The following is a 12,315-nucleotide window of genomic DNA, read 5'->3' as shown; positions in this document are numbered from 1 at the left end:
GGTAAATATTTCGTTATTTTCTTTCACCTTTCATGATGGCATAGGAAGATGTTCTGACTGAGGGCTGAGGAAACAGTATGAAATAGGCGTATGAATAAGCGAAAGTCATGTCAAAACAAATAGCCATATGAGAAAAAAATATGTCACAATCACATTCAGTCACTGACTCATCTGTTAGGGGAAGGGGGGGGGGGGTCTTCACGATACGAAAGAACAAAACGAGGAACAGCTGGGCTTCTTCTTCTTCTTCTTCTTCTTCTTCTTCTTCCATGTGACGACCAACATCAGTATGCTGATGAAACTGTCGTTTTATGAGGGCTTGCTGTTGGACGCGATTTGACTGGACTGCCGAGGGATGCGATTTTAGTTGAGAGGGCAGGTGGGTACAGGCAAGCCGCACGTCAGTCAACTTGTGTGTTCGTGTCTCCGGCTACAGCAGCGGTCCCCGGGAATATTCCCGACAGGCACAGCCCAAGACTTCTATGATACTACTTCCCTGGGGGATGGGGAGGGGGGCAACTTAAGACACACAAGGGGTGTGTGGGGGTTGAAATGTACCTTGAGTCACAGGCAGAAGGCAAGTCTGGACTTGAAACACTCCAACAACCTGGCTATGACAACCTTCTGGGGCAGTGTGTTCAATTCTTGGATATCAGAAACAAAAAATGGGTGGCTGACAGTGTAGAAATGCATAAAATAAATGTAACATTGTGAAACTAATTTTTACCAAGCTTAGAGAGAGAGAATGGGCATGGATGGATGCATGTTTGTTTCCCTGTGAGCAGTTAGGATTATTCATGGTTCAGAGTGGGTGCTTCACATGCAAATTAGTATTCATACAGGATGTGCTGAATCACATTCATCCAACCAAACCGCATTTTGATAGCTTTCATTGGAGAATCAGTAGCTGTAATTTTGTCTGTTCAGTGGTGGCTGGAAAGGTAAAAGGCAACAGTTTGTTTTTTGGGCTCTGTCAACTTGATAGGGGTACACTGTCTTCTTGTGTGGTCAGTGTGTAGTTTGCAGTTCTAGTCCCTTGTTCTTTAACCCCTCAGTTTCCTATTCCTCCCCCGTATTTCATCACATTCCCTGTTTTAATAAAGAATGTTGAAAACCACTTGTAGCTGGGGCTGATGTGGTGAGAGGACCCACCAAATACATTAACATGCATATATATCAGCATGGGTATTCTATATACTATAATGTTATATACACACAAACAGTATTATTTCATGTACCGGCAGGTTTGCACATTGTCATGATGATTGTGACCTGTAAGATCAAATAAAAGGAAAAAAGCACCCCCAACATACCATGCTGCCAGGATTCAAACGCAGCCTTCATTTATATTTGGGATTTGGGAAAAACACTAACCACTTGGCTACCATCCCTTTCACCAAGGAAACATTACTCCCAAGTTTGAATTTGAATAATGGCAGCATGATTTCTCCACCACCATTAACAAATTATCTTTACAGTTTTTGACACTAAACACATGGCATGCTGGACTGTTTGTGTCAGATGGTGAACCAAGACAGTTCAGTTACTCAAGGGGGCATCACAGCATTCGGACAAATCCATAATATACGTGACACCACATCTGCTAAGCAGATGCCTGACCAGCAGCATAACCTAATGCGCTTAGTCAGGCCTTGAACAAAAAACAACAACAACCCAAGACACTTTTTACAAATGTTTTTGTTTGCAAAATGTCCTAAGATAATAGTAAAAACCAGAGAACCCACAACTGAAAAGGTACCCATGTCTAAAATGTGTTTAAACTATACTTAAATTGCAAAAGGATGTGGATGTGGCAGCCTTATGTTGTCTACCTTCCTTAGTGGGTTAGACTTTGTTGGAGAAATCTTTTGTGACAATAAAAGTCAATACAGTAGTTGTTTATTTACAGCCCAACACCATGTACTCAGAATATGATGAATACCAGAAACAGTGTATTTCCTTGCAGCATCCACGATCATAAATAGGATCCTGGACTGGCTGTCAGCACCTAGCAGGCTAAGATGTCTGACAAGGAAAGCACCCTGTCGTCACTTCAGGCCATCAGAGCCAAGCTGCAGCAGCTCCAGATGCAGCAGCACCAAGCGCCGACAGAGCATCGGAAGCACAAGGAGCAGAACAATGAAGCCAGCCACACCAACTCTTTCAGCACACCCTCCTCCACTGAGCACAGCGAAACGGGCCTCTTGTCCTACCAGAACACCGCCACCAGGAGTCTTCACCTGCCCGAGAGGGAACAGCTCCTCTCCAATCCAGAACCTGCTCAGCTCAAAGGCTTCTCTGTAAAGCAGCCTTCAAAGTCACAGTGGCAGGGGATCCACAGAGCCAGCGACACGGCCAGTGGTTTGTCCCAGGGTCAAATGTCTGGCAGGAGCGGTGCGAGCACACTGCTCAACACCAGCACAAACAGGACAGCTGATCTGACGGACAGGAGCCTGTCTAGCAGTTTGCACGTGGCTGATTATGTTTCCAGCTCTGGTTTGGGAAAGGAAGGTAAATTGTGTTGACAGCGAGTGAAATTTATTCAGATTGGTGCCTGTTTGAATCAGTGGTTTTGTTGTTTTTGTAAAAAGTGAAAAGTATATCAGTTTTCGTTTCTTGTGAACATATTTTAAATGAATACTGAGATAGTTAGAATATATCAGACAGAGTTACAATAGATTTACAGTAATATTAAAAAAATATTAAAATATATTTATGATCAAATAATGCTCATAGTTCTTAACTTAAAGGCCCACAAAGCGCTCGCGAAAAATCCCTGGGATATTAATTATAATGCAGGCTCGCGGTTGAACAGTTTTTTGTTTGACCACTCCTGCTCACGCTTCACTGACAGGCTGTCCTGAGTTGGGGGAACCTGTTTCTGGCTGCAAGACATGGGAAAGAGAGTCTGGTCTGTTGATAATATCATTTACACTGAGTAGCAGTGTCCCATACCACTGTTACTCTCACTGACACACTGTACGCCTCATACCAGTCTAACGGTCAAAACCAAAGCTCCCATGTCCCACACACACACACACACACACACACACACACACACACACACACACACACACACACCTCCCCCTCCCCCCCCCCTCTCTCTCTCTCTCTCTCTCTCTCTCTCTCTCTCTCTGTGCTGGTTTGAGAAAAAAACAATAACATTGATTCTGTACTTCACGCCAACGATGGGTGCTAAACTTAGAACCTACATGAAGCATATACAGACTGGATTGGTCCGCCTCTTTCCTTTTGCCTGACAGAGCAAATTTCAAAAGCGGAAGAAGGCCAATGCACAACTATTTTCTGAAACTCGTTAAGCTGAGAAATTTTGCAGTAGATTTTTCATTCAAATGTTAGGGCAACATAAAGAGTGTACTTATTCAAACTTATAGCTATGTTTGTGGCCTGGCAGTATGTTAATTTCCATGATGAAAATCGATGTTGAGCTGTCATTTTCCCATCACAACCTGAAAAGGAAAAGCTGAAGACACACCTCTTTTTACATAGGTTTTTTTGTGGGTCTTTAAGAAGTGATTTTAACATTTATGACATTATTTTAAAATTCATGACAAAAACAAACAACAGGATACAGTCCATGAGAAAACAGCTTTTTTTTTAATCATGGGTTTTTTGTTTTAACAGCAAACCACAGGAAAGTTGTGGGTTTATCCAGCAAAACGGCAAACCAGGAGAGGCCCCCATGTGAGCGTGTGCCTGTTCATTCAGGCAAGTTCTCAGAAGGCAGTCACAGTGCTGCGCACATTGGTCCGGAACAGAAGCCACAATGTGAGCATGTCATGTACACATATTGCGTTGAAAGTTTTCGTTTCAGTTTCTCAAGGAGGCATCACTGCATTTGGACAAATCCATATACGCTACACCACATCTGCTTGGCAGATGCCTGACAGCAGCATAACCCGCCTGTCAGGCCTTGAGTGCATTGCGTATATTGTGCACCTATCAAAGTGAATTTCCTTAACAGAATTTTGCCAGAGGATAACAGTTTTGTTGCAATGGGTCCTTTTTCAATGCTTCAAGTTTGTGATGCGCATGGGACCTCGGCGTATTATCTCATCCGAATGACTGGACACTCTGATTTTCCAGTTAAACTCTGGAGAAAGGGCAAGAGCGGGATTCGAAAAAAAGGATTATTTATTCATAATGCAAAGCTTCCAACCAGTGCACTTCTTTTTTTGAGTGATTTTATTACATAGTCTGAACTTGATATTACGACACAAGTCTATGCTTGAATTATGACACTTTTTGAAAAGGAGATGAAGAAAATTGTCTTTTTTAAGAATGTGATGGAAAAGTCATAATTATATAGGTCATTTTTCAATGCTAGTCACAAACTGGGAACTGGAGACAATAATCAAAACTGGTTAAATACAGTTTAAACTAGTTGTTTTATATGACTTCTTTTTTTTTTCTTTTCTTTTTTTCTTTTTTTTTTGCAAGATATTTGTCAGGCAGTTATATTTTTGTAAATATATATATATATATATATATATATATATATATATATATATATATATATTATCTTTGACTGGCTTAATATATTTTGTAAACTTTTTTTTTTTTTTTTTTTTTTTTTTTTTTTAGCAGTGTCTCAGCTCATGGGAAGAAGTAACAACCAGAATACTGATGAATTTGAATTCAAAGTGCCCAAACATGCGTCAGGGTAAGTGTACTTTGGTCACTGGATGATCAATCAATTATCAAATATTGCAACTGTGCATGTTGCATGCTCTCTTTCTCGGTCTCTGTCTCCTCTCTCTCTATCTCTCTCTTGCTCTCTCTCCCCACTTTTCTCTCTCTCTCTCTCTCTCTCTCTCTCTCTCTTTCCTCTCCTTCCCTTCTCTCTCTTTCTGGCTTGTCAGTAAACAGTTTTAATCAGTGGAACAGTTTTAATCTACAATCACTAGCTGAGAAAATATCTCTAGAATCCTTTAACTCATAAGATTGTTAAACCTCTTCAGTACCCCGGGATATAAATATCCAGAACAATGCTTCACTATTTGCTCCAGGACATACATATATGTCCACATCATTTCAGGATTTTTTACAGTAAGTTTTATATGGACTGAAGTTGATGTGTACCAATAACCACCAGTCAGAAAGCTTGATATGTCTGTTCTCATTATCCACAAGGAACAATGGCCAAAAATCATGCTTTGTATGGTAATTACAGGATGTTATTGTCAGAGCCCCTATCAGAAATTAAGTCGACACTTTCAAAATGGTGTACGACAAAGCACAACCAGGCCCCAGTGGCTTGGAACAGCAGTGTGTTGAAAAAAACCCTTTGCAATTCCCCACACACAGGCAGGTGTAACACATGAAGGACGTGTGTGTATATGTATGGTTTGTATTTCTCTTTATTTAAAAAAAGAATTAAAAAAAAAAATCAAAGAAACATTTTGCCACCTTCATGTCTGTTGCAGTTCCCAAGAAACTGTGAGTGTATGATAGGCTGAAAATGGGCAGAATACTTTAAATTATAATTCTCTCTCTCTCTCTCTCTCTCTCTCTCTCTCTCTCTCTCTCTCTCTCTCTCAGAAATTTGCATACATGTTTACTGATTGATTTAATTGATTTATACTTGATTAGTATCCCTTATGCTGTGGGCTTTGCTGAAGCTTGTAATGTTGTATTAGGATCAATGTATTTATGAGATAAAGATTCGTTCATTCATTTCTCTCTCTCTCTCTCTCTCTCTCTCTCTCTCTCTCTCTATTTCCTCCTTTTTCTTGCCTGATGTTCTCCAGGTACACGGATTCTCAAATGGAATTGGGGCCCAGCACAGGGAACCTGTCGACGGACGACATGAGTGTGACCGACCTGCCATCGTTCACCCACCCCTCCTCGGCCAGCAAGCAGCACTCTATGCGGCACACCAACAGTACCCCTGACATGCGCTCTTCTGCCTCAAAGTTTTCCTCCTCACAGCTAAAGCTCAGGTATCAATCAATAAAACCTTGTTCCATGTGGTGGTAATCTTGTCTTTGTGAATCACATTTGTTTGAGGTGTGAGAAAGAAAGAAAACATTTCTGTGCCAGCATTTCCAGAGTTGAATTGTCATTAAACCTGAGAAGCACTGTTAAAATAAGAGGATTGCTGGTACAGACTCTGAAGAAGATTAGTTATTTCTTTTCATGTACATTTTAAAGTTGTCCTCACATGTTTCAAGTTTCCAGCTTGGAGTGATAAAACATTCTTGTGAAAACTGACATGGCATTTACAGAAGAGAGAAGCAGCTGATGCCCTCACCACTGCAAAAACCAGAAAATTGTGGCAGTCCAGTTCAAATAACACAAAGTGATTTACATTAGCACACTGACCACTGCTAACTTATTTTTTTTAATGCTTTCATTTTTCTGAGAATGAGTACCACACTTTGTTGAAGTCCTTCAAACTTCAAGCAGTCTGCTCTGGACACAAGCTGGAACCAGAAACGTTTTAAGCTGTTTTAAACCTTGGTGGGATGCTGGCAGTCTTTCAATAGAAATAGCAATCTCCCCCCTGGAAATTCTGTGTTAGAAATTTCCTCTTTTCTGTTGCTGTCTTTGTTTCTGCTTTTTCTCCCTTCACAATTGTTAGCTTTTTCTGCCTCCAAGTCCATTTCCTTTTTTTGTTTTCCCAGCAAGACTTGACCGTTTTTTTTTCTCTCCTTTCTGCAGTCTATGATGTACTATTTATGCTGTTTTGCTCAATGATTATGTTGTGATGTAATTTTTATGCTGGGATGAGAACTAGCTGCCCATCCCGCAGTGTTATTGGAGTATATGGCCCTTTTTTTCATTCTGTTTTTTTTTTTTTTTTTTTTTTGTTTGTTTGGGGTTTTTTCTTCTTCTTCTTCTGCTTTGAAGTACTTTTTAAATCAGTTTTTACTTCTTCTTTTTTTATATAATTTGGAGATAATAAGGGCTAGCGTCTTCAGCACAGCCTAGTCTTATTCACCTTAAGAAGCTTAATTGTTAAGATAATGTCATGGACTGTGTTGTTGTTTTGTAGTTGTTGGTGTTTTTACTTCTGTTTCAGATGTGGCAGAATTTTTTGTTTAATGTGTTTTTGTTTGTTTGTTTAGTTTTGTTGTGTTTTAGTCCTAATAATATATTATGGCCCTGTGCAGTCGGCTGGACAAATGTCAACTGTCAAAGCTGTACCATGACAGAGTTTGGCTGCTCTCCATTTTCAGGAGTCTGGGGAACCTGGGGATGCCCATGCGGGTGCGGAAGCACCAGCAGCAGCAGCACCCTGTGGCCCTGCTGAGCGAGGAGAAGGAGGATGACAGCGACCTGATCAACTCGTTCAAGCCCCTCAACCCGTCCTCCCATATCGCCACGGGTGGGTGCAGTTTTGCTGTCAGTGGTCTTTGTTGAGCAGGACGCTTCCTGATCTGGACAGCTGTTGTGTCCCACTAACCCAGGCGGTTACATCATTCATCCTTGAAAAAGGTCTCTTCACCATCTCCGTGGCATTTCTCCCACACCGCTCATCCCCAGTCCCCCATACACAGCCACATCTGGGTTCGTCTGTTGCAGTCCCAGCACCAGCAGTCCACAGAGAACCAGGGATATTTCTTTATATATATATATATATATATATATTATTCAGGTTTGTATGTGTGTGGTTTTTAGTGTGTGTTTTTGTTGTTGCTGTTTGTCTTCCCAAAAAGATAACTGTAACAACCATAGAACACACAGTTAAAGACTGCAGAAAGAATTGTCGTTTGATAAGAAAACAGACAAAAATTTGCATTCACCAATGGTTTTTGTGTGCTTAAATGTAGAGTCCCCTCTACCCCACCCTCTGCCCCACTTCACCCTCACTCCTGCCAATGAAAAAAGCCATGTGAAGCACTTGCAAGGAAAAAAAAGTGTGCTCCATGGTTTGGATGCAACTGAAGTAAAAACAGCAACAACAACAAGCCCTTGTTTCCAATCAGATCTTGCAGTCTGTCTGACTCTCTTTCTGTTTTTTGGTATTTTGGGGGCAGCGGGGGGGTCAAGAGGAAGAGGAGGGATACCATTGACGATTCCTGGATAGCTCTAGTTTTTTTGCATGTATCCATCAAAGCACACTTTAAACGCCTAACATTGTTTGCTTTGCAGGGCGATTTGCATCACTGGCATCTTCAGGTTACCATAGCGATATGACCATAACAACAGAGAATTCCATTCCTGACCAGCCAGCAATCAGCGCCAACAAAAACCTGTCTCTGACAGCTGGGTCAGAGGTAGCTGAACTCAAGGCTGTGTCTAAACCTGTTGAGAGGTACTCTTTCTAGTTCTGCACATGTGAATGTTTTTAATGTTTTATCAACAATGTCCTTGTAGGTAGCCTCTTTCCTGGATTCATAATGAACGCAGGAGTGATATGTAAATCTTTAAGACATGAAATTTATTCCAAGATCCCCTTGAGGCACAAGAAATGTGAATAAGAATATTACTCGTGAAAAAAAAAAAAGAAAAAAAAGTGGGAATGATACTGTCTTGTCAGGGTAGTAGAATGTGTTTATTTCATTATCTATGTGAACCTGATGTCAGCAATGAAAATCAAGCAATAGCTACGTGGAGTGAATCTTTGCTATCCAGATTTCATATTATATTCTGAAATTTACCAGAATTATCTAGCATGTGGATGGGTTAGGAGAGGGGGGGGGGGGCACTGGAAAATTGAAAAGAAAGAGAGACAGCAGACATGACATCATTATCCATCACTGAGTCTTTCCCTTGTTTTCAACTGAATATTGTGATGTATTATTTTGTTCACAGACGCGTGTATATGGTAGATTTCTTCATTGTGACCAAAGAAATGTTTGCATGTTTTTCATTTGTTGGTTTTGTTTTATCGTTTCTTGTTTGGAAACATTACATGACAGTGGAAAATAAAGAAACAGGAAAACATGAGGTGTTTCTATGTACAAAGGTTCATAAGTATGCAAATTAGCTGTTCCTGACAGTGTAAGGTTATGTTGGGTGGTTTCACGGTTTGTAAACCTGATGTACTGTCTGTATGGCTAGGATATATGTGTGTGTGTGTGTGTGTGTGTGCTGTTTATATTTCTGTAGGCTCAGTTGCAACAATCAGAACATGATCATCAGTCCATGCTCAGTTACTTAACCTCTTTTACTTTTAGTGACTGAAGTGTAAAGCAGTATTATTGGGAGTGTAAAGTATTGTATTGTATTACATTACATTTTGTCACAACAGATTTCTCTGTGTGAAATTTGAGCTGCTCTCCCCTGGGAGAGCACCTCACAACAGTGCAGCACCCTTTTCTCTCTTTTTTTCTGCCTGCAAGTGAATTTGTTTTCTCCATCAACATGGATTTTTCTGCAGATTCTTGCTAGGGGCATCCCTTTTGTTGCCATGAGCACTAGGTGCATGCAGCACATGGGACTTCATTGTATCTTCTCATCCAAATGACTAGTGTCCAGAATACCACTCAAGGTTTAGTGGGGGGTGGGGGGGAATACTGCCAAGCGTCGGATTCGATCCCATGCGCTCAGTTTGTCTTGCTTCCTAAGCAGACATGTTACCTCCAGGCCGTCACTACAAACCATCAGTGTTGTTGCAGTAAAAACCACGCACCACTGTCCAGCCATCTTCCATCATCAGTGTCCACTGCTCGGCCGCTGCAGGGGTAAGAATTGCATGGTGTCAGGTGGTCTGTGTTGTCACCACATGTAATGTTTGACAGACACTCGTGCAGCTGAACACATGTACAGACCTGATTGAAAACGTAGGGTTTTAGATCTAATATCTTGATCCACCATGTAATGGCTGCACACAAAGTGTAGGACAGGTAAAGAAGCTGTGATATGCTTGCGTGCACAGTCAGCTCTGAATCATCCAGTCTCCAAGGGACTCTGTCTTTGACTATAAATTGTATATATTCAGAATCATGACTATAAATTGTATGTATTCAGAATTTCAGTTTTAAATTTTAGGAGGAAACAATGGACACTGGAATGAGGACTGATCATACATTTAAAAAAGCAAAAAGAACTCTTTTTTTTCTTCTTAAACAGGCGGCAAGTACACTCATTAGGATTTGACAACTTAGTTTTCTTCAGAACACAGCTTCATGAAAGGAAAAGGACTTCAGTACACTGTCTGATAAATGAAACAAGCTGTTTTGAACAGGGCAAATTTTTTTGGGGGGTTGTTTCAGTATACCTCTTATGTGCAGGCCGATGGGTATCACTAAACAGCAGTGATTTACAGTTGTGGGGCTTTGTCTCCCTTCAAAGAACAGGAGTTACTGCACTTGTTTCTTTGTCAGCGTTTAGCTCCCTTTGTTTCATTGACATTGCCGTTCAAAGACAGCTTTGCCAATCATTTAGACGTGCCCAGTTTTCTTGATGAAACTGTATTCTGATGAAAGTGAGTTTCAAACAAGAGAGAAAGACCTACTGGCCAAGAAACCGAGAAAAGAGGGCACTGTTCATTGATGGTATTTCCCTGAGATATGACTGATTTCATTGTGTAATGATGGTGGCCTAGGAACAGATTTGTTCAAGAGACAACATGTCTCAATCATGTTAATGTTGTGTTTGTTGTGAAGGGTGCCTCCTGTTATGTCTACACCTTCCTGTAAAGGTCCACAGATTCAACCAGCAGTTCTGCACACACCATCAGGGGTGAGTCAGCCCACAGTGTGGTGTGCAAACACCTTTCTTTTTTTTGTCCAGATAAGTTTGCAGTCGTGTTCCAGGCTAGCACAAAGGATAAGATAAAAAGAATTTTTTAATATATCCCCATATGAAATAGAATGTTTTGATATATATATATATATATATATCCCCATTAATACTCCTACTAGAGAAGTGCTTTTAGCCAGATGTCACACTGAATTTAGTATTGGATTCAGTATTGGAAGAAGGTAATTATAATTCCATGTTGATTTCTGTGTCAGTGTACCATACTTAAAATTGACATAATAATAGAAAAGCCACGTTTGGTTTTCCATCTTGTGGTAGGCCCAAAAGTTATACAATTCATCCACTAAATCAGCAGTTGAGCAAAACCAGAGGCAACAGAGTCAGAAATGATGACATCAGCTTTGTGTTGTACCTGTCAAGCAGTACATAGCGCACCTTGGCATAAAGTGGTTTGTTCACCTGACAAGTTTCTTGCCGGTCAACCAGCCAGCCCTGCAAGCCTACAACACCAAGCACTCAGGCTTCAGAGCCAGAGGAAGACCCTACTGGCAGTGGGACAGCAGAGTTTCAGACCAGATCCGTACCCACAGCATGACGCTATTCCAGGCCTCCTGTCTTGCTGCAGATTGCCAACTTCATCTCCATGCAACACCTCCCTGGTAGAAGCAAATGGACAAAAGAAAAAAATGAAGACTTAATCAGTAATGAGCATTAACATAAGATTTGTTTTTTACATATAAGATTTTGAAATTCCTTTTTCATCCAAACATAGACAATTTTCATCGCCTGTTATCACATTTCACTAAAAGTTAGGCTTGGCAGAGACAGAATTCAAAGTCCTGTGATGGCAGTGAGATGAACCGTTTTTAGTTGTTTTTTTCAGGAGGCGATTGACACAGTGACAGTGAACGGGGAGCAGTACTGTGTGCTGAAGAAAGTGGGGCGTGGCGGCTCTGCACAGGTAGGTCGTCAACTGCAGTTTGCTACGTCACTTAAATGCCACAGAGTCAAACTTGACTTTGTATATAATGTGTGTGTGCTTAGCTTTGTGTTACTTACTTCTACATTGTGTGTATGAGACATGTTATGTGAAGATCAAATGATAATCTTTTGAATAAAGAATCAACAGCTGCAGGTGGTCAGTTCAGTTCAGTTCAGTTATTCAAGGAGGCGTCATTCATTCGGACAAATCCATATACGCTACACGACATCTGCTAAGCAGATGCCTGACCAGCAGCGTAACACAACGCGCTTAGTCAAGCCTTGAGGAAAAAGAGAAGGAAAAAAGGTTAGCAGAAGAATAATAAAATGAAATACAATGAAGAAAAAAAACTGAAGAAAAAACAACCAAAAACAGATAGATAGATAAATAAATACATGGATAGATTTTTTTTATTAAAGAAATTTTTTTTTTTAAATTAATAAAGAAAATAAAAGAGAATAAAATAATTATGATAATGATAACAAAAAGACAGTAATGATGAAAGATAAATGTAAATAAACATACAGACACGCACACATACACACACACCCATGCACAACAGATGTGCACCAAATATGCAGTTTCAGAGATATGAAATCACAAACAAAAGTGCACAGGACCAAAGCTACACATAAAAAACACACAAGCCCCAACTCACA

General features: G+C 40.5%; 1 protein-coding gene across 3 annotated transcripts in view; it reads left to right on the top strand.

The window, feature by feature from the left end:
* The first annotated feature begins 1,975 nt into the window (after positions 1–1,975).
* The window catches only part of LOC143298049 (uncharacterized), a 25,867-nt gene continuing 15,527 nt past the window's right edge, over positions 1,976–12,315 (top strand). Inside the window, exons 1-9 of one of the 3 annotated variants that reach the window (XM_076610714.1) lie at positions 1,976–2,511; positions 3,646–3,789; positions 4,609–4,684; positions 5,772–5,963; positions 7,203–7,351; positions 8,119–8,281; positions 9,588–9,653; positions 10,578–10,653; positions 11,558–11,635. In XM_076610714.1, coding sequence (XP_076466829.1) covers positions 2,022–2,511; positions 3,646–3,789; positions 4,609–4,684; positions 5,772–5,963; positions 7,203–7,351; positions 8,119–8,281; positions 9,588–9,653; positions 10,578–10,653; positions 11,558–11,635 — 1,434 coding nt within the window. In that variant the 5' untranslated portion in view covers positions 1,976–2,021. Of the gene's footprint in view, positions 2,512–3,645; positions 3,790–4,605; positions 4,685–5,771; positions 5,964–7,202; positions 7,352–8,118; positions 8,282–9,587; positions 9,654–10,577; positions 10,654–11,557; positions 11,636–12,315 lie in introns of all 3 variants that reach the window. The other 2 variants (XM_076610713.1, XM_076610715.1) reach the window with 2 other exon arrangements.

This window comes from Babylonia areolata, chromosome 23 (assembly GCF_041734735.1).
Source record: "Babylonia areolata isolate BAREFJ2019XMU chromosome 23, ASM4173473v1, whole genome shotgun sequence".
Lineage (NCBI taxonomy): Eukaryota > Metazoa > Mollusca > Gastropoda > Neogastropoda > Buccinidae > Babylonia > Babylonia areolata.
The sequence above is the reverse complement of the archived record's forward strand: the minus strand, read 5'-3'. Positions and strand labels throughout refer to the sequence as shown.